Below are 22,894 nucleotides of genomic sequence, written 5' to 3'. Positions count from 1 at the left end.
AATGCAACCATGACACTGGCAATGTTCAGGAATGCAGGAGAGGATATTTTGTTTGATTATATCCTTTCCAACTTGTGTTAACAAGTTGTACAATTTAGCAGAGTAACATTCCCTCTTTTAAACTTACAGCGGATGCGTTTGCTCAGGCTCGCTAAAGCCTCTAAAATAAGTTTCCTTGGTAATTTCCACTTTAGTCCCTCATAAAAAGATAAGACACGACACAGTCTTCTATAAAAGTATAAAAAGAGTTTACTCACACATTCTGTTCACAAATGGATCCCAGAAGGCGGAGTCCAAAATGACCCGCAGGCTGCACACCTAGTCCTTCAGGGGCACAGTTACCCCATCAGGACCAGGAGTGCCCCCACCCTCCCCCAGGGACAGTATTTCTGACTTGTCAGGATTCAACCTCAATGTCTTAGCCACCATCCATCCTCCAACCACCTCCAAACAGACACAGAGGGCATTCACCATCTTCACTAGTTCCAATTTAAAAGAAAGGAAGAGCTGGGCATCATCCACATACTGGTGAACACCCAGCCCAAACCCCCTGATGATCTCTCCCAGTGGCTGCATATAGATAGTAAAAAGCATGGGGGAGAGAATGGAGTCCTGAGGCACCCCACAAGTAAGCATCCAGGGGTCTGAACACCACTCTCTGGACATGGCCCAGGAGGAAGGAGGGGAACCACTGCGTAACAGGGCCCCCAGCTTCCCTAGAGGGTCCAGAAGGACACCATGGCCAAAGGTCTTCAAAGCCGCTGAGAGATCCAGCAGAACCAGGAAAGAGCTTCCCCCTCAACCTCTGGCCCGTCGGAGATCATCAACCAGCACAACCAGGGCAATTTCAGTCCCATGATGAGGCCTGAATCCCAATTGGAAAGATCATGGCGACAGGAGTTTCTTGGTCCTGCACCCCCAAAAGCTCCAGCCACAAGACTTTCATTAGCTTTGAAGGGGCCACATGATACATTGTGGTCTTTTCTTTGAAAAACAAATATTTTGAATACTTTTACAGTGTCGTATGATGTAAATATGGGATCCGGGTGGCGCTGTGGGTTAAACCACAGAGCCTAGGACTTGCCAGTCAGAAGGTCGGCGGTTCGAATCCCCGTGATGCGGTGAGCTCCCATTGCTCGGTCCCTGCTCCTGCCAACCTATCAGTTCGAAAGCACGTCAAAGTGCAGGTAGATAAATAGGTACCACTCCGGCGGGAAGGTAAGGGGCGTTTCCATGCGCTGCTCTGGTTCGCCAGAAGCGGCTCAGTCATGCTGGCCACATGACCCGGAAGCTGTATGCCGCTGGCTCCCTCGGCCAATAAAGCGAGATGAGTGAGGCAACCCCAGAGTCGGCCACGACTGGACCTAATGGTCAGGGGTCTCTTTACCTTTATGATGTAAATTTTGTTTCTGTTTCCCTTGTTCCACATCAGAGAGACTTTGATACACAGCTCTGAGCCCATCTCCCCACTTGAAACTGCTGTGTTTGTAGCACTGCCAGCCTGGGCAGTGGGTTTGGGGGTCCTGGGCTGCCTAGACAACCAGACCCCCTTCTCAGCCCGGCTGATATGGTCCCAAGGAAAGCAGAGCAGTAGGTTTGGCACCAGCTTGGCTGCAGGAGTTGAATGAAGAAGGTGTGCAGGACACCATCCAACCCTCTTAGAGACTCCACTCTGGATTTGTGTGGGTTTCCCTCCATAGCCTTTTCTTCTCCTGAACATAACTCACGAGGCAGTGAAGGTTGAGGACCAGAGTTTTCCTTCTCAATGGGCTTCCTTCCCCGGTTGACGATCCCACCTGCCCTTCACTTTCCTCTTCCGCACGGGCAGAATCTGCCTTCTAGACTGTGGGATTCACTGTTCTTCTCATCCTCTCCATCCACCAGGGCTTGACTTCAGGTGCAGCAGAATTGCCCAGCCCCCCAAGGATTTGAGACCCATCAGCTATCCTCACCTGGTTTTGCCGGCCGGTTGAAGCCATTCCTGGGATTGTGGCCCCTGATTCACCCTGACAGCTTCTGGAAGGCACAGGTGAGAGCTGAGTGCAGGGTGGGGACCACCAAAGGTCCTACCGCTCCCATGACACCTCATGACATCAGATAATAGCTATATTTGAGACAGAAGCGGAATGAATTCATGTCTCTAGAAATAACACAACTTCAGGCCATCAATAATTCAACACTACATATTCAAGGTTGAAGTTTTCACTAGTACAGTTATCCATTTGCCTTTCATATGCAGCTTTTTCAGTGTCACTTTAGGATGGGCTCGAGATCAGGCAGCCCATCATTATTTTAAGGAACAGTGGGGGTCTGGGATTCCGATGTGCCAGCTGCTTTTCTTCTGCTTCTCCTGCTCTCTCCATGCAATGCGAGGCATGTAGACGGAGGTCCATCTCCAAGAATAGGAGCTTCCCTGAGCACCCATTCAGCTGACCCCAAGCACCAAGCCTTGTCACTAGTTCTCTGACTGACCCAGACCACAGTCCCTGGAGAAGATGTAGACCTGGGCCTCCCAAAATGGTCCACATGGACCTCTTGTGGCCAATGAGACTGTGCAGGTGATTCATGAAGATCTAGAGGTGGATGGAGGATTATGATGCAGAGGATGGGGAATGTCCAAAGGAACGATGGACCAGAGAAAGAGAAGGCCTGTTCACGGACAGAGAGCAGCTGACTTTCCTGTGAGGAAACAATTGATTTGAAAAGGCTGTATTCCAAGATCATGCTGCTTTATTAACAATGATTGAGGATTATGAAAGCTGGTGATGCATTACTATCATTTGATGACATTGCTTTTTCATTTCCAAAAATTTGGGAACATGGGTAGGAGGCGGGGGAATGTAGGAGATGTTGATATAAGAGAAGGGGCTAATGGAGCTTGATGTGTTCTCTTTCCCTTTGTTCTCTTCCTTGAAACCCAAACAGGATTTCCTTTCCTCCCACTCTGAAGAAGGTGATGGAGAAGACATTCAGAATTCCAAGGAATGGGGCACCTTTTGTTTCATGAGGAATAGAAATTAAAATGTGTGAAATGTGGGATATGCTTCATTGAATGAGGACACATAGCTCACATCAATGACTCCGAGAGGAGAAACCATTTAAAAGTATGGAGTGTGGGAAAAGTTTCGCTGATAGTGGAAAACTTAGAACACATCAGCGGATTTACATGGACAAGAAAGGATTACAATGCAGGGAGTGTGGAAGAACTTCAGTCAGAGAGGATTCCTCAATATACATCAGCGGACTCACACAGGGGAAAAACCATTTAAATGCATGGAGTGCGGGAAAAGCTTCCGTCAGAGTGGACACTTAAGTTCACATCTACGGACTCACACAGGGGAGAAACCATATAAATGTATAGAGTGTGGAAAGAGCTTTAGTGATAGTAGAGACCTTAGAAAACATCAACGGATTCACACAGGGGAGAAACCATATAAATGTATAGAGTGCGGAAAGAGCTTTAGTGATAGTAGAGACCTTAGAAAACATCAACGGATTCACACAGGGGAGAAACCATATGAATGTATAGAGTGCGGAAAGAGCTTTAGTTGGAGTGGAGACCTTAGAAATCATCAACGGATTCACGCAGGGGAGAAACCATATAAATGTATGGAGTGTGGAAAAAGCTTCTGTCGGAGTGGACAGTTAAGTTCACACCTACGGATTCACACGGGTGAAAAACCTTTTAAATGCATGGAGTGTGGGAAGAGCTTCAGGCGGAATGCAGAACTTAAATTACACCAGCGAAGTCACACTGGTGAAAAACCATATAAATGTATGGAGTGTGGAAAGAGCTTCATTCAGAGTGGGCAGTGCAATATGCATCAACGGACTCACACAGGGGTGAAACCATATAAATGTATAGAGTGCGGAAAGAGCTTCAGTGATAGTGGAGACCTTAGAAAACATCAACGGATTCACACAGGGGAGAAACCATATAAATGTATAGAGTGTGGAAAGAGCTTCAGTCAGAGTGGAGACCTGAGAAAACATCAACGGATTCACACAGGGGAGAAACCATTTCAATGTATGGAGTGTGGAAGAAGCTTCTGTCGGAGTGGACACTTAAGTTCACATCAACGGACTCACACGGGCGAAAAACCATTTCAATGTATGGAGTGTGGAAAGAGCTTCAGTCGGAGTAGACACCTCAATCAACATCACCAGACTCACACAGGGGAGAAACCATATAAATGTATGGAGTGTGGAAAGAGCTTCAGTCGGAGTGAACACCTCAATAGACATCACCAGATTCACACAGGGGAGAAACCATATAAATGTATGGAGTGTGGAAAGAGCTTCATTCGGAGTGAACACCTCAATAGACATCACCAGACTCACATGGGTGAAAAACCTTTTAAATGTAGGGAGTGCGGAAAGAGCTTTAGTGATAGTGGAAACCTTAGAAAGCATCAACGGATTCACACAGGGGAGAAACCATATAAATGTATGGAGTGTGGAAAGAGCTTCAGTCAGATTGGAAACCGCAATATGCATCAACGGACGCATACAGGGGAGAAACCTTTTAAATGTAGGGAGTGCGGAAAGAGCTTTAGTGATAGTGGAAACCTCAGAAAACATCAACGGATTCACACAGGGGAGAAACCATATAAATGTATGGAGTGTGGAAAGAGCTTCAGTTTCGATGCAGGCCTTAGATCACATCAACGGACTCACACAGGCAGGGGAAAACCATATGAATGTATGGCATGCGGGAAGAGCTTCAGTCAAAAAGGAGACTTTAAATTACACCAGCAGACTCACAAAGGGGAGAATCCATTTAACGCATGGAATGCGGAAAGAGCTTCAGTTTCAATGCAAGCCTTAGAAGACATCAACTGGCTCACACAGGGGGAAAACCATTTAAATGCCTGGAGTGCGGAAAGAGCTTCAGTCAGAATGGAGACCTTAAAACACATCAACGGATTTACACAGGGGAGAAACCATATAAATGTGTGGACTGTGGAAAGAGCTTCATTCAGATTGGAAACCTTAGAAAACATCAACGGACTCATAAAGGGTGAAACCATTTAAATGCATTGAGTGCGGAAAGAGCTTCAGTCGAAATGGAAACCTTAAAACACATCAACGGATTCACACAGGGGAGAAACCATATAAATGTATGGAATGTGGAAAGAGCTTCAGTAAGAGTGGACACCTCAATATACATCAACGGACACACACAGGGGAGAAACCATAAGAATGCATGGAATGCGGAAAGCGCTTCAGTTTCTTTTCTTTTTATATATATATATATAATATTTATTAAGATTTTTGAAATATTACCGTAAAAATGAAAAAGAAAAGGAAAAATACAAAATAAAAACAGTTAAAAACACACTGTCAGAGCTGCCTCTAGGTCCCAGCTCACAGAGGACCAACGCCAGGCTGTCGTTATGTACAAAAGTCTTTATTGAGGTTTAGTTTCCATTTCAAAGCCGCAGCGCGCAGCTCTACGTCTTAAAGCCTAGACCGGCGAAGTCCCGTCTGAGTCTCCGCCCCTTCCACACCAGTTTAAGACTCTCGCTTTGCTCCACCTCTTCCTAAGTTCCTTTCTCCTCTGGGCCCTCCTGCCCGCTAGGGTTTCATCCTTTCTGGACTCCTCTGACGCTGACCCCCCTGATTCTTCCCCCTCCTTCCGGCGGGCTTTGGGACCTGGTTCCCTATCCGGGCTACCTTCTGTGCCGCTCGCCTGTACATTTGAACTTGGCGCGCGCGCCCAGCCGGCAACTTTCCTCTTGACCGTTCCCTCGCTCTCCGATGGAGGCGTGGCCAACCCTGCCTCATCTTCTCTCGCTGGTGGTGAATATGTGGGCTCTGATACCTGGGACTCCTCCCCCCCACTACGCTCTGGTGGGGAAGCTGGTCCTGATTTCCAACTGCTGCTCTGGGAGTCCCCGCTGGCCCCTTGCTTCTGGGGTGTCCCCCTTGGGTCCCCCCTTGCCCTGGCCATCGGCGCCCCCTTCTGTGAATCTTCCGATTCGCTGGAGAAGCTCATGGAATCTCTCGGGCTGCTGTCATCTTCTCCTACGCTGCCCTCGGATTGCTCCCCCTCGCTCTCCATCTCCTCCCCTCCCTGCGCTCCCTCTGAGTCCCTGACACACACCTATATTCTATTACTTATTTTCCTTTGGCTTATTTCCCAGACCTCCTCATACCTCCCTTTTTTGTATTCCGCTTCAATTCATTGGTTCAGCAAATCCTTACCATGAGATCTTAACCCATTTATAACCCTTTTTCATATTCTCTTAAAGCATTACAGCTGGGAACCCTTAATTGCTATCCAACATCATTCTATCATTCATTAATTTTACAATGTTTCTGTAAATAAACTTTAAATTTCTTCCAATCTTCTTCCACCGACTCTTCTCCCTGGTCTCGGATTCTGCTAGTCATTTCTGCCAGTTCCATATAGTCCATCACCTTCATCTGCCATTCTTCCAAAGTGGGTAGTTCTTGTGTTTTCCAATACTTTGCAATGAGTATTCTTGCTGCTGTTGTAGCATACATAAAAAAAGTTATGTCCTTCTTTGACATCAATTGGCCGACAATGCCCAGAAGAAAAGCCTCTGGTTTCTTCAAGAAGGTATATTTAAATACCTTTTTAAGTTCATTACATATCATTTCCCAGAAGGCCTTAATCCTTGGGCACGTCCACCAAAGGTGAAAGAATGTACCTTCAGTTTCTTTACATTTCCAGCATTTATTATCGGGCAAATGATAAATTTTGGCAAGCTTGACTGGTGTCATGTACCACCTGTATATCATTTTCATAATATTCTCTCTTAGGGCATTACATGCCGTAAACTTCATACCTGTGGTCCATAACTGTTCCCAGTCAGCAAACATAATATTATGTCCAATATCTTGTGCCCATTTAATCATAGCAGATTTCACCGTTTCATCCTGAGTGTTCCATTTCAACAGCAAGTTATACATCTTTGACAAAATCTTAGTTTTGGGTTCTAACAGTTCTGTTTCTAATTTTGATTTTTCCACCTGGAAGCCAATTTTCTTATCCAAATTATATGCCTCCATTATCTGATAATAATGAAGCCAGTCTCACACTTTGTTTTTTAATTTCTCAAAACTCTGCAGTTTCAGTCTATCTCCTTCTTGTTCCAAAATTTCCCAATATTTTGGCCATTTGGCCTCCATATTGAGCCTTTTCAGAGCTTTCGCTTCCATCGGTAACAACCACCTTGGGGTTTTATTTTCCAGTAAATCCTTGTATCTTATCCAAACATTAAACAATGCTTCCCTGACAATATGATTTTTGAATGCTTTATGTGCTTTGACCTTATCATACCATAAATATGCATGCCATCCAAATACGTTGTTAAAGCCTTCTAGATCCAAAATGTCTGTATTTTCAAGAATTAGCCATTCTTTCAACCAGCAAAAAGCTGCTGATTCATAGTAAAGTTTACAGTCTGGCAGGGCAAATCCACCCCTTTCCTTTGCATCAGTTAATATCTTAAATTTTATTCTGGGCTTCTTGCCCTGCCAGACAAATCTAGAATATCTCTCTGCCACTTCTTGAAACAGTCCACAGCAAAAGCCTGTGGTCTCGGGACCCGGCGGGTGCCAGAAGCAACCCCTGAAACGTTGAAGGAACCCCGTAAGGGGCTCCGGAGCGGGGAGGGGGTAGCGGTGCTGTGGGTCGTTTCGCAAGCTACAGAGTGAAGCCGTGCTGCTGCTGCCGGTGAGCACTGACCTCTTTTCCTGAAACTTCTGATTTGGAAAAGCAACAATCCGTGAGTAAAGAGGACTTTACAAAATTTGAGACTAAAAATTATTGAATTTGGCTGAAAGCGGAGTGACGTAAAACAGGAAGTCCGTCTTCCGCTGTCACTGAACTTTAAAGCAAAGAGCTGGAGGAGTGGAGGCAAAGAAAGAATTTTTAACTCAATCGATCTGAGCAACCGCTGAACTTTTTTGTAAGCAAAATAAGGACTTTAAGCACTTGATTTTATGTTCTTTACTTGCATCGTGATACCTTTCTTCTATCGGAAATATAATTTGAGTAAGAAACCCAGGTTCTGGAGCTGCCTGAGTAACTGAGCTGTCAGTCTGCAGATTTGGTTACTTTGAATTAAAAATTGCAACAATCTGAGGGAGTTTGGACTTGCTACTTTGAAGCATCATTTGAAATACCAGTTTGCACTGTTTGAAACAATGTGGCTGTTAATACTAACTCTGCTTAAAACCTGCTATTGAAGGTTCCGGGACTTTAAACTTGATTTTAGCAATTTTACCAGAATTGATCTCTTCCCTAAAGACATTTTATGCTCCCCCTAGAGGATTCGGGATTTACAGCAGTGACATTATTTTACGTTCCTTTCCCGGCCTCCTGTTTGACTGTTACCATCTGGGCTGTTGTTTTCTCATGGGAACAACTCAGCTTGACCTTGACTTTTAGATAACTCTGGAATGAGTGGCGCAAGAAAAAAGGGACCAAAAACTAGACAAACAACTTTAACAACTTTAACCGCAGCCTCTCAGGCACGCAGATCATCTGTACCTACTCTGCCTTCAGAAGAAAAAGCTGCTTCTCGGCCACAAGCAGGGGAGGGAGAAACTGAGCAATTACAATTGGAAGATATGGCCTCAGGAGCAACTGCTTCTATTTTAGAGAAAATCTACGAAAAACTGGAATCTTTGGACAAGAGAGTAGAATCTCCGGATAAGAAAGCTGATGAGCAAGCAGCTAAAATTGATCAAAACACAGAATGTTTAAATAGATTAACTGGACAAGTATCACAGAACGTACAAGCAATTGGAGAACTGACGGAGGCCACGGCAGAAAATCGGAAATTGGCTGAGGATACTAGCCAAAGACTGGGAAATTTGGAACAAGAGGTAAGACCACTCAGCAAACAAGTAGGTGAACACCAGACCTACCTTTCCATGATAGAACTGCGGAACCGGGAGAGTAACCTTAGGATAAGGTCGATACCAGAAGCGGAAGAAGGCAACTTAGCTGAGTTCCTGACTAAAGAGTTTTCCAAGTTTTGGAATTTAGAGGAAAAGGACTTTAAAATCGTATCAGCCTTCAGGCTTGGAAGACTTGTAAAGAAAGAGAAGCCCAGAGACTGTTTGATAACATTGAGATCAAAGGAGGAAAGGGATAAGATTTTGGGCCTACACTACGGAAAGTCACTGGACATTTTGGATAGAAGAATTGAAATTTACAAGGACATCCCTAAACAACTGTTGGATCTTAGATCTGACTATCTTGAACTGGTCAAATTGTTGAGGAGCAACTCAATTATCTTCAGGTGGGAATTTCCCCAAGGAGTATCTTTCACTTTTAGAGGGAAGAAGGTTAAAATCAGAACATTGGAAGACAGAGATAAATTTTTGACCGCATACGGAGAGGACCTTCAAAAGGGAATTGAATAACCCTCTGGGCCTGGAGCATCAGCGGTACCTGCACCCTCGGAACCTGAAGGTCCAGTGAACAAGACACCACCCCCAGGAAAATAATCAGACTAATTCAGGATGTCTCTGCAACTCTTGAGTTGGAATATAAATGGCTGTAACATCCCGGAAAAAAGGAGGAAAATTTTTCACATATTAAAAAAGGAACAATTGGATATCATTTGCCTACAAGAAACACATGTGACTAGGCTCCACAGAAAAGTGTTAATAAACAAAAGACTTGGTCAGGAATTTATATCTTCGGACAGAGTAAAGAAGAGAGGCGTGGTGATATATGCAAAAGAGAGCCTGTCACCCAAATTCTTATTTAAAGATGAACATGGAAGAATTTTAGCAATTGAGATACAACATCAAGGAGAGAAGATTTTGTTATTAGGAATCTATGCACCAAATGAAGGGAAATCGGAATTTTACAAGAAGTTGCATGAGACAATGCTGGATTATCTGGACTATGACAACATCATTATGATGGGAGATATGAACGGGGTCGTATCAACTAACATGGATAAGTCACAAAGCCAAAATGTTACAAAGGACGGCAGACTACCAAAGACTTTTTTTGAAATGACAGACAATATGGACTTAATTGACATTTGGAGAACGAAGAACCCCTTGGGAAGAGAGGGAACATTTTTCTCTGAAGCCCAGCTGACTTGGACAAGAATCGACCAAATATGGATAACTAGAGGTCTGGCACCCAAGGTCAGAAAGGTGGAAATCTGCCCAAAGACCTGCTCCAACCATAATGCAACGAAGATGGACATGACACTACTACCAACCGGCTCCTTTAGATGGAAGATGAATGACAATTTGTTTAGAGATCAGGAGATTGTTGAGAAGGCCCAAAAAGCCTTGAAGGACTATTTTGAGATAAACATGAACACTACGGTGGAAAAAAAGAATTATCTGGGACGCAAGTAAGGCTGTAATGAGGGGGTTCTTGATACAACAGAATGCTGTAAAGAAAAGGATACAAAATGAGAGGAAAGACAAGATATTGGAGAAAATCAAAGAATTGGAGAAGAAGTTAAGATCAAATCCGAAGTCACAGCCAACCCTGAGAGAAATCAAACTTCATCAAGCACAATATTCTAAATTGATAAACCAGGAAATAGAGTGGAAGATTAAATTAATGAAACAAAAAACTTTTGAATCGGCGAATAAATGTGGGAAAGTGCTAGCTTGGCAGCTGAAGAGGAGACAAAAACTAAATACAGTCACAAATTTAGAAATTGAAGGAAGAAATATTCAGAACCCTGTGGAGATCAGAAAGTGCTTCCAGAGATATTTCAAAAGATTATATACTCAAGGGCCGCAAGATGAGGTTGAGATTAAACAATTTTTGGAAAAAAATGGACTAACAAAATTGTCACAAGAAAATAGATCAATCCTGAATTGCAAAATAACACGACAAGAGATTGAACAAGCCATTCAGAACATGCAATTGGGCAAATCCCCAGGGCCAGATGGGCTGACCTCCAAGTACTACAAGACATTAAAAGACTATCTGATACAACCACTGATGGAGGTCAGCAATGAAATTATGGAGGGGAAGAAGGCGCCGGAATCGTGGAAAGAAGCTTTTATCACATTGATACCAAAATCGGAAGCTGAAAAGACACAACTTAAGAACTATCGTCCCATCTCCCTTTTAAATGTGGATTATAAAATATTTGCAGACGTTTTGGCAAGTAGATTCAAAAAAGTATTAAATGAAGTAATTCATAAAGACCAGGCAGGCTTTCTCCCAGGTAGACACCTGTTTGCTAACACAAGGAATATCATTGACATTTTGGAACTTTTGCAAACAGACATAAATACAAAAGCAGTGTTAATTTTTATAGATGCGGAGAAGGCCTTGGACAATATCTCTTGGAAATTTATGAAGGGAAATTTAAAAGAAATGGGAGTGGGACGGGGTTTTGAGAATGGGATTGATGCAATATATTCAGAACAAAGAGCTAAATTGATAGTTAACAATGTGGTTACAGAAGAGTTTAAAATTGAAAAAGGAACACGGCAAGGCTGCCCCATTTCCCCTCTGTTATTTATTTCGGTTCTGGAGGTGCTCTTGAATATGATCAGAGGGGACCGGTTGGTGGAAGGAATCCAGGTCAGAGTGAAACAATACAAACTTAAAGCTTTTGCAGATGACCTAGTCTTGACCCTGCAGGAGCCAGAATCTAGTACGAAAAGAGTGTTACAATTGATTCAAGACTTTGGTCGGGTGGCGGGATTTAAATTAAACAAACAGAAAACTAAGGTGCTGGGAAAAAATTTGACAGATACAGAGTCAGAACGGTTTCAGAGAGAGACAGAACTAACTGTGGTTAAAAAAGTAAAGTACCTAGGGGTAAACATAACAGCAAAAAATCTGAGTCTTTTTAAGGATAACTATGAAAAATGTTGGTCTGAAATTAAAAGAGACTTAGACAGTTGGACAAAATTGAAACTTTCCTTGTTAGGCCGAATTGCTGCTATTAAGATGAATGTATTGCCAAAAATGTTGTTTTTGTTTCAAACGCTACAGATTGTGGACAAGACGGAGTGCTTCCGGAAGTGGCAGAGAGACATCTCTAAGTTTGTCTGGCAGGGCAAAAAGCCCAGAATTAAGTTTAAGATATTAACTGATGCGAAAGAAAGGGGGGGCTTTGCCCTGCCAGACCTAAAGTTGTACTATGAGGCCGCAGCTTTCTGCTGGCTAAAAGACTGGCTACTTCTTGAGGACACTGACGTTCTGGATCTGGAAGGTTTTAACAATGCTTTTGGTTGGCATGCATACTTATGGTATGACAAGGTTAAGATCAATAAGGCCTTTAAGAATCATATTGTCAGAAAAGCAGTGTTTAATGTCTGGACAAAATATAAAGACTTATTGGAAAATAAAACTCCAAGGTGGCTTTCACCGCTGGAAGCTAAGGCCCGAAAAAGACCCAATATGGAGGCCAAATGGCCAAAATATTGGGAAATACTAGAAAAAGATGGAGACAATTGGAAATTGCAGAGTTTGGAGAAAATGAAGGATAAAGTGCGAGACTGGTTACACTACGCTCAGATTAAAGAAGTTTTTAAAAATGACAAAAAGTTAGGGTTCCAGGTGGAGAAATCGAAGTTGGAAACAGAACTGTTAGAGCCTAAGACTAAGGTACTTTCAAGAATGTATAACTTGCTGTTAAAATGGAATACACAAGACGAAATGGTTAAATCGGCTATGATAAAGTGGGCACAGGACATTGGGTATAATATCATGTTTGAGGACTGGGAAAGGTTGTGGACCACTGGGTTGAACTTCACTGCATGTAATGCTTTGAAGGAAAATGTAATGAAAATGATATATAGATGGTACATGACCCCAGTTAAACTTGCCAAAATATACCATTTGTCTGATAATAAATGTTGGAAATGTAAAGAAAATGAAGGAACATTCTTTCACCTCTGGTGGACTTGCCCTAGAGTGAAGGCTTTCTGGGAAACGATATATAATGAGCTGAAAAAGGTATTTAAGTATACCTTCACTAAGAAACCAGAGGCCTTCCTTCTGGGTATTGTCGGCCAGAAGGTGTTAAGGAAGGACCGAACATTTTTTATGTATGCAACAACAGCAGCAAGGATACTTATCGCTAAGCACTGGAAAACCCAAGATCTACCCACACTGGAAGAGTGGCAGATGCAGCTGATAGACTATATGGAACTAGCCGAGATGACCGGCAGAATCCGAGACCTGGGAGAAGAGAAGGTTGAAGAAGACTGGAAGAAATTTAAGATTTATTTAAAAAAGCATTGTAATTTGGTTGAATGTTAAGAAGGATGCTAGATCATAATTAATTGAGCACCACTAAACTAGATGGAATTAGGATGACAAGTGAGATTGAGGAAAAAACATAAACCTTTGGGAGAAATATTAGATTATATTTTAAATGAATGGGATACAAGAATGTAAACAAGATGATAAATTGCGGGTAAGAATTGACAATGATGCAAGTGGGAGCGGGAGACGTGAGGGAGTCCAATGAAGCTAAGAAAATATGTTATGATATATGTTTCATTGTTTTTTATTTCTGCATTTATGTTTAAAATTTTTAATATATATACATATATATATATATATATATGATAAATGTATCGAGTTTGGAAGGAGCTTCAGTCCGAGTGGAACCCTTGATTTACATCAACAAACTCCCACATGAGAGAAACCCTATAAATGTCAAGTGGACAGAGGTTCAGTCCTAGTGGAAGCCCTACATCAACAGACTCATGGACAGGAAGAACTTTAACACTTGACACCCTACAAACCCATCAACCCTCAAAGAGGAGAAGCTGTTTAAAGGGAAAGATTGCAGAAGGTGCTTTAGTTATAATGGAGTGTTTAAGGAACATCTAAGGACTCAGAGGGGAGAACCCATTGAGATGTATGGAGTGTGGGACATGTTCCTTTCAGAGTTTACTCTTTTCTTCACAGTAATGAACTCAGCAGAAAATCCATCTTAAAAGCATGTCATGTATTTGAGGTTCTGCTGTTTATATCTATAATTGTATAGTAATGAAATTATGAAGGTAATGTCTCACACTAGTGAATATAATTTTAGATGTAAGGTACCTTTTGATAGTGAGGGGGAGTTGGTGAATCTGGATTTCTGGTGGTGAGTGAGGATTAGGGCTGGGCGATCTATTAATCTCATCCTATACCGGTTTCTAGACCACATTGTGATAACTTTTCAAAAACAATTGATATGGCAACACACCACAGATCACAGTGTGTTTTTCTCATTTGCCTGGAAGCAGCTGGCAGAAAGCTTTGCTTCATGAAGCCCCTGCAGATGCTGAGTTGCTGACTTCCCTCCCAGACAACAGGAAGCGACACACACACCTCCATTGCCCTGTGTCCTTCCAGCCTCTTTCCTCCCTTGCTCCCTTCTGCCAGTTTGTGTGCCTGACTTGGATATCCTGTGTGGTGTATTTTTCTATTGCTGAAACTGGATTTGCTCTCAGAAGCTACGTTTTGTGCCTCACTGGGGACCCAGTGAGAACTGTATGCTTTGAAAGCTCAGTAAACTATTACTGAAGAAGTCCTGCTGCCTCTCTGTGTGTTTTTGACCTCAGTGTGGGACTTGCTCTGCACGTGGCCCCTACCCTGCTGCTACTTGGCTCATGCCCTGGAGTTGCTCTACTCAAGCATGGAAGACGGTTTTTGCACCAAACTCTGTCACCCCCCCACCGCATGATCTCCAAGCACTGATTCTTCACCAGAAATTCATCCCTGCCTCCTAAGCATTCTGAAGAAAACTGATAATACTGTAAGTTAATGGGTGATTCCCCCCCAAGCCTAATTGCAAGAGGGGAACGGAGGGACTGCAGGGACCAGGGAAGTCTCCTGATGGGCCCATCTTCACTCATCAACCCCATGGGGCAACCCCAGAGCTCCTCCTTATTCTGGGGTTTGGGGAAGGTAGTATTTTTCCATAGTCCCAGAAGTTTTTATTCAGTCATGCTGCTAGGGAGTTTTCCTACCAGAGGCCCACAGTTCATACTGCTATCATACTGATTTTACTGTTGTTTCTGCTTTTGCTGTCATGGAACAGCAGGAAGAGCGGGAAGAGGCTGGGGCAGAGAGCAGTTCGGGCTCAGAGGGAGGAGAGGAGGGGGCCAGGAGACCCAGAGGAGGCCGGCTGCTGAAGCATCCAGGGAGACTCCCCCTCCTGCTGTGACCAGCTCCCCTCTCCCCTGGTCTCCCAGAGCACACACAGAAATCCAATTCAGACCCATGAGCCTGTACATTATATTAATGGGCGTAGGGTTTTTTTGTCCCAACATGCATCACTTTAATCTCATTGACAATGAAATGTATTTTCGGCCCATTCACCCCGTTTGGAGAAGTCCCTTTGGAGCTCCTTGCAATCTCTCTCCTTGCAATCTCTCTATTTGCTCCGGTTGGCTGGATTCCTCCCTTTATTCCGCAGGGACCCGCAGGGTCAGCCCGACGAGCTGGGGGACTGAGCAGCCTCACACCTAGATTTTTCTGTAACACCCCCCCTCCCAAAGAAAGGCTCAACATCCACACCCATGGGTGCCTGTGGCCAGCCCAGACCCTGGAGCATCTGCATCTCTGCCCCAGCTTGAAACGTGAGGAGGGCAAGTTAGGGGCTGCAGTGCTGGTGAACCTTATCTCCCCCTCCCCGTCCAGACAGAGGAATGGCCTTGTGGGGTTGGACAAGAGAGTCCCATCTGGGTGGTGTGGAGTGGGCAGTGCGGGGGCTTCTAACTGTAAAGTAGGGAGGGCCCTCCTGAGTCATCTAGTTGAACCCCCAGCATAGCAGGAATCTCAGCTAAGCATCACAGGCAGGGGGCCATCCAAGCTCCCCCCACCCCACCCAAGGAAGGCACTCTCCCCACTGGCTGTGCTGTACTGCCCTCTGAATGGCCCCTCCTGGCACACTTCACTGTGGCCACCGACTCTTCCGCAGGGAGGGCATCTGAACAAGAGACCACCCCCCGTAGGGTGCTGTGTTGATGTCCGCCAGGCTAAGGAAAAGCAAAGCAGCTGCGCATTGGCACCGAGGGCTCCCAGACTTCAGCCAGTGCCCTCCAGCTTTTCTGAGTGCAGGCATCGTGCTGGCTGGCACTGAGGGGAACTGCAGGCCAACCTGCCTAGGGGGCACCTGCGTGGAGATGGCGGTGCCAGGGAGAAGAGCAGCGGGTTCAGCCAGAGGCTCCTAAAGGCTCTGTCCAGTTTCTTGGGGTGGAAGATGTGACCAGCCAGCAGGGGCTGGGGCTGGCCCCTCCTGGCCCCTGTTACCCACGGTAAAGGACCCCTGGTCAAGTCCAGCCAAAGGCGACTAAGGGGACTTAATTCTGAGTAAGCGTGCATCAGATGGAACGGCGAATCCCTTTGAACCGCGTAGGGGTTACTCCTAAGTAAGCATGCATCAGGCAGGGCTGCAGAGTGGTGCTTCCAAAAGCAGCCAGTTTGCACATCTCATGGGATTTAATGTCTTGCCATTATAAATGCACGGGGATAAGTGCATTTATAGAGACACATTTCCACAAAACACCCAAATCCGGCATGTAGCCGCAGGTGATACAATAGGAGCCTTTCTGCAAATGGCCTTTGCAACACAACTCACTGGGTGGTAACAAAGTACACACATTTGCCTCTTTGCAACGTAGCCCCGTTTCCTCAATGAATCCTCCCATTTCAGTAAAACCTGAGCTGAAACAGAACAGAGAGCAAAACAGCAGCCCTGTCTGACCCCCGTCAGCCTCCAGACTCCCCCAGTCACGTGGCGGGAGATTCTTCCCGAGCCCCCCCTCCCCCTCCGTGAGATGGGTATGACATCATGGATGATCCATTGATGATCCATATGATCCAGTGATGATCCCCATGATGCAAGCAGACTGGTCCAAGAGCAGATCTCTAGGCCTGAATGAAAGGGGTCTGCGGTGATGGATTCTGGAGTCAAGAAATCCGCCCTTTCCAGTGATCTCTCCGGCTGGCCCGGAAAAGGCAGGGAGCAGGAATCCTCAGGGATCCCGACGGACAGACAGACTTGTCATGTTGCCTGTTACGGCAAAAATCTGGGTGCGAGGCTGCTCTGCCACCCAGCTCATCGGACTAAGTCCGTGGGTCCCTGCGGAGGAAAATTAGCTCAGCCGGAGACAGGAGCAAACTGCAGAAGATCCAAGTTTATTGCGCAACAGGTTCAAGGCAAGATTGAACAGTGAGAAAGGGGTGACATGAGTTTTTGAAACTCCCTCCATGTCCCAGAATACAGTGCAAAACACGTCATGAATACATTAAAGAGAGGTTTGGTTACACAGATTACATCATGAATATATTAAAGGGAGGTTGGGTTACACAGATTAACATATGGAGGAGGGAGGGGGGAATATGCAGAGCTGGAGATATGCACAGATAAACACTTCCTGGGGATGAGAAAACAATGGTCCCAAATATGCATAGTTTGCCACCTGACATTGCCTGGAGGAAAGGCTGATCAGAGCGATTTGACAGGATTAGGGTCTTGACACCTTGAGGGATTATGGAGGAGGGGTGATGGAGTCCTAGAGAAATTGAGCAAATATATTGTGGCAAAGAAGGTGAAGAAGACATGCCCCCCCCTTCCGTAACAGTCCCCCATTCGGAGATAGATTTGCTTTAAAGTTCTGTAGGAACTTGCAAATCTTTTCTCCGCACCCTAAATCTTGGTGAAGGTAGGGGTGCCGTGTGAGTGGGAATAGGCCCTAATGGAAAAGGAGGTGGGTTGAGTAGGGCAGCAAAGGAGGGAGCAACACTGACCAATACAATGTACATGCGTGTTATAGATATGCGCTAACTAATAACTTGGTATCTACCGTACCAGAGGTGTGGGTTTATGCAAACCTGAAAGGGACTTGCAAATCATGCCTCTTAAGGCCATTTGCAAGTATAGTAGTGCAGATAGCTGGATATAGGATATCGCGTAAAAGGACACCTGTCGTATTTTGTTTAATAGTGGTCTATGCTTTACATTTAGCAGGAAGGTCCACTACTGACTGAAAAAAAAATGCAGTTTGCTTTGTCCCCCGCCATTTTTGTGTTCTCAGGTGTCAAGGTAGCTCTTCTGTGGTCTCACAGTAGTGGCAATCCCTGGTGAATCCACTTAGGGCTTTCATATTAACCATGTTGCCTGGCACCCATCATAGCTGGCACAGGTTTGGACACGTCCTGAGGGAAATATCCTAGCCTTGGCCATTCCATGGGATTTTATTATTATAGGCTCTGGTCTTGCAGTCATGGGAAGTTGCTCACTTGCACATTAAGGACCAAAAGCTAATTGCAGCCTGGATACACTTGCCCAATTCAAACTGAGTCCAATTTGAATTTATCTTGCCCCATGGTTCTCGACTTCCCAAACCAATCAGTTAAAATAAAACCACTCTTAAAGGGCACTCGTCCAAATAAGTCAATTTAACTCTATAAGGGATTATTCCTGCTAAACCAAAGCATATATACCTTCCTGAAGCTTCTCCTTGGTAAAGTGAGTTTTAGCACATTTTTAAAATGGGTAGGGAAGTTGGCAGAGTGCCAGGTGAAACAACGAAATATGATTATAAATTTATCTAAGTCTAAACATTGGACTACATAATAGCCTGATCTGTTAAAAGGCATAAAATGTATGAGGATCCTCCACTGGGGTGTAAGGAATAAGACATTAGACATAAAACACTTACACACAAAAATAGCCACAAAAATAGCCCCCCCATTTGTGGAAATGACACACTGTCAGACACATTTCAACATTCCTACGTAATAACACATAATACAAAACAGACTAATTAAATATCAGTTGCATATCTTGAGACAATTGGGATATTTTATATATGTATCTTGAGGTTCAAAAGTCAGAAAATGTCCTTGTAATTCAACTCCACCCCCCGGCAGTCTATATCCTTTGAAAGAGATAGCTGTGGCCACTTTGAAAACTTTGGTGTCTGTTGTTGTGGTGGCGAAGCTTTTCATTGGATCTGTAGTAACACACTTGTAGAAGTGATATCCTGTAAGGGCAGGGTGGACTTAAAAGACACAGTTAAAATAATAAAACACACACACAAACACACACAATGACCTATGAGGAACCAAAATAAATAAATGCTAAGACACAGAATTTTAAGAAATCCGAAGTAACAATGAAAATAAAAGAGTGTTTCTTGATGTGACAACATCGGCTAGAATGTTAATAGCAAAATACTGGAAAATGACTTAATGGCAATTTAAAGTTGTGCAAGTACCTTGAACTAGCCAAATGACAGAATTAATAAGAAATGCTCAGGCAAAAGGTAAACAAATACCATTCCACAAACAATGTTTGGTTATGCTTCGATTAATTTCATAGACCATGGAAAAACGGATTAAATAAATGGAAACAGATTATTTGTAACTTTAAAAGTGTCAAAGCCACAAAGAGATGGAAGTCACTACTACAGCAGGGATTTCACAGAACAGAAAGAAAGTTGTTGTGGGAGGAAAAAGGGACAAACACTTTGTTATCGGGGTTCACATATCCTGTTAAAAGGGAAAATTATTTCATGTGAGAAGCCTGTCAGGAAATGCTGTTCCTAAAATTGCACATAAACAAAGTCTGTGACTTAAATCCCATTGAGGTTTGGAATGCTTTGATATTTACCTGTGAAAAGAATTTGGCATGTTAAGATTTCAAACTTGGGACACATTAAGGGTGATTTCTCTCAATGGTTCCAAGTTTTACATAAACCTCCTCTCCCCCCCTCTACAGTTCCCCCTCCTTCCTCTCTCTCTCTCTTTTCCTATCTCTTTTTTTTTTTTTTTTAGCTGATCTAGTCTCTGTGCATGTGTGGAGTTCATGTCTCAGCAAATCTTCTATACTATTGAAATGTCGCATCTTTTGGCAAAATTAGAATTTGAATAGGGGAAGGGTAAGGAGTAGATTTTAAAAGAGGGTTAGATTTAAAACAAAAAAGAGAAACTCAGCAATTGAAGTATTCACCAACAAAAGCTAGCAATTTCAGCCCAAGCAAAGCGACTGCTTCCTTTATGTACAGGAAAGGGCTAATATCCCTCTGGCCATTCGCGGAACAATGCCACGCCCTTATATATGGGAAAAATGGCCAGAGAGTCAGAATTCATAGGATTTTTAACATTTTAAGTTATTTCGGCCTTCCCATTTGCAGACAAAATTTTTCCTGCCCCTTTATTTACAGGATTGGTCAAGGCCCATATGTATTTGTATGTGTTTAAACTTTGAATTGACTTTGAAGTCTGATTTTTAAATAGTAGACAAAATGATAAACACTGTAATCACTCAAATGCTTGATATTACCAGTTGTGCTTCAAAACATCACAGCTTCACCTCTCACCTTTTAAAACTAAAGAGCAAAGCTAGGCTGAATTTCAACTCCATCACCACACCAGAATTAAGAATTACCCTGCAATGCTTGCGGACACATGTCCTTCCACACAGCCACAAATTGGGAGAGTTGAAAGGGACCCTGGGGTCATCTAGTCCAACCCTCCAAAATATAGGGTTCACAGCAAGATTTCACAGCAAGATTTGTACTACCAAAGAGACACACACATACTTATGTACACAGGCACTACTGGGGAAGAGAGCACACTCAATGCTCCTATCATGTACTAAGGAAGAGGAAAATAAAAGTATCCAGTTTTATACAGAACCCTCTAAAGGAAGAACAGTTTCCTAAGATAAAATAGGAAGAGAATCTGGGAGAGAATATTTTATAAGCATAGGGTTATTTCAGTTGATATAACCACTCAAATAAAGCAAGAGGTGGGGTAAACATTTGCACCCTTCATTCTCATTTTGTCTTATTTAGGACTGATAAGGTCCAGCATGGCTTCCTTAGATTTAAATTTTGAAGCAAGCTTGCAGTTTAAACTATGCGCGCTTAAGAAAGGCAGTCTGTCAGAGACAGAAGGAACAGACAACACACATAACAGACAACATGTAAACATACATATTCTCATATATGTATTAACACACAACACACATAACAGACAACATGTAAACATATATACTCTCATCCTTTAGTTGGTTATTGCAAGGAGTTGGGCTGCTTCCTTTAGCTTCATTAAGTGAAATTAGTAGGAAGGTCCCACATGGTTTTAAGAGCCTCCTTGCCTCTTCAAACACCACCAGTTAACCAAACTGGCAGGGCTCACAATGCTTAGTTGACTGGGTACCCCTTTATATAAGCATGCGTTGTTGTTGTTGCTTTTGTTGTTGTTTTCTTTTTTTGGGGGGGGATAGAGAAGGGAAAAGGAGAGGGGTTTGATTAGGATTTGGGTAACTTGTACAGGGGGCTATAGTAAAGAGGGGTCTTTCGTCGCTTGGCGACTTCCTTAGTGGGTTTTTAAAGAGCTCTAGCTATCCGGTTCCTTCCTATTTCCTTCCTATTTCCTTAGTCAATAACCTGGGGTCCTTTTCCACTCTGCCGATCCTGCCCAATTCCTCATGGGCTATCCCTCCTGGCAACCTCCTACCTATCGCCACAATCTCAGGAAAAGGGGCCCTACTGAACGCCCGCGCCGTGCGGTGCCAGATCGGGTGATCCCTGGATAGAGTTTTGAACCGAAAATCCCCCTTGCTTTTGGAAGCGGGCTCACGCACGCTACACGTGTTACGTGGCACCGACCAGTGAGGCTGGGATTGATACAGAAAGCCAGACCCCTTCCTGCCCCCTCCGTAAGGGCGCTCGGGAAGTTCGGAAGAAGAATTCCAGACCCTTGCTTCAACTGAGAGAGTCTGTTGCGGGGAGTCGGCTATCTTTTCAAGCCGGGTCTCTCCGTCTTATTTTCGGACCCCCAATTGGTGCGGCTGGCTGGAGGGTTTTTAGAGAAAGAGATAGAGCTCAGAACCCCCCTTTCGGGTCGAGCAGCAGTCCATGGTTTCTCTCACCAATTGGACCAAGAGACAGGCGAGAAGGAGCGATAGAGAGGAGGGCAGAGAATTCAGTTGCCAGGAGATTTCCACCCCTTTCCCACCAGTGCACTGGATTTTTCCTTTTCCTTATACTCACGTGTCTTCTATGATGATCCCGGGATTGATGAATAAGCCGGCTGGATCCCTCTTTGCTCCCCGGCTGAACTCCTGGGGCTTTCGATTACTGCCCGGGGGTCCAAAGGATCTTCCCAGGCAAAATGGCCTGGTGCCGGCTGAAGATTTCGGGGCCCCCGGTCAGCAACGCGGGAGAACCGCATGCCCCACGTTGGGGCGCCATCTGTTACGGCAAAAATCTGGGTGCGAGGCTGCTCTGCCACCCAGCTCATCGGACTAAGTCCGCGGGTCCCTGCGGAGGAAAATGAGCTCAGCCGGAGACAGGAGCAAACAGCAGAAGATCCAAGTTTATTGCGCAACAGGTTCAAGGCGAGATTGAACAGTGAGAAAGGGGCGACATGAGTTTTTGAAACTCCCTCCATGTCCCAGAATACAGTGCAAAACACGTCATGAATACATTAAAGAGAGGTTTGGTTACACAGATTACATCATGAATATATTGAAGGGAGGTTGGGTTACACAGATTAACATATGGAGGAGGGAGGGGGGAATATGCAGAGCTGGAGATATGCACAGATAAACACTTCCTGGGGATGAGAAAACAATGGTCCCAAATATGCATAGTCTGCTACCTGACATTGCCTGGAGGAAAGGCTGATCAGAGCGATTTGACAGGATTAGGGTCTTGACACCTTGAGGGATTATGGAGGAGGGGTGATGGAGTCCTAGAGAAATTGAGCAAATATATTGTGGCAAGAAGACATGCCCCCCCCCCTTCCGTAACATGCCAAAACACGAACTCGGAGTCTGATCTGATTTAAATGCAGAACTCATTTTGTGACTTCGCTGTTGGATTGTCGGGATCAGCCCCTCCCCCCTCTCCTGATCCCCAGAGGGAAGACCGGGGGGGGGGGGAATTTCCT

General features: G+C 44.3%; 2 protein-coding genes across 6 annotated transcripts in view; one reads left to right on the top strand and one right to left on the bottom strand.

Annotated features, from left to right (window-relative positions):
• LOC307225018 (uncharacterized protein) overlaps positions 1-14,513 on the top strand; it is a 48,724-nt gene extending 34,211 nt beyond the window's left edge. For 3 of the 5 annotated variants that reach the window (XM_079992619.1, XM_079992618.1, XM_079992617.1), the window contains 2 exons: positions 1,885-2,029; positions 2,926-14,513. In XM_079992619.1, the coding sequence (XP_079848745.1) occupies positions 3,187-5,034 (1,848 nt within the window). In that variant the 5' untranslated portion in view covers positions 1,885-2,029; positions 2,926-3,186 and the 3' untranslated portion in view covers positions 5,035-14,513. The remainder of the gene's footprint in view (positions 1-1,884; positions 2,030-2,925) is intronic. The other 2 variants (XM_079992621.1, XM_079992620.1) reach the window with 2 other exon arrangements.
• LOC307225009 (uncharacterized protein) overlaps positions 1-22,894 on the bottom strand; it is a 202,114-nt gene that overhangs the window by 48,455 nt on the left and 130,765 nt on the right. The window lies entirely within an intron of this gene.

Source organism: Podarcis cretensis (genome assembly GCF_951804945.1).
Source record: "Podarcis cretensis genome assembly, chromosome: 10".
In the NCBI taxonomy this organism is placed as follows: domain Eukaryota; kingdom Metazoa; phylum Chordata; class Lepidosauria; order Squamata; family Lacertidae; genus Podarcis; species Podarcis cretensis.
This window is presented reverse-complemented; position numbering and strand designations above follow the sequence as displayed.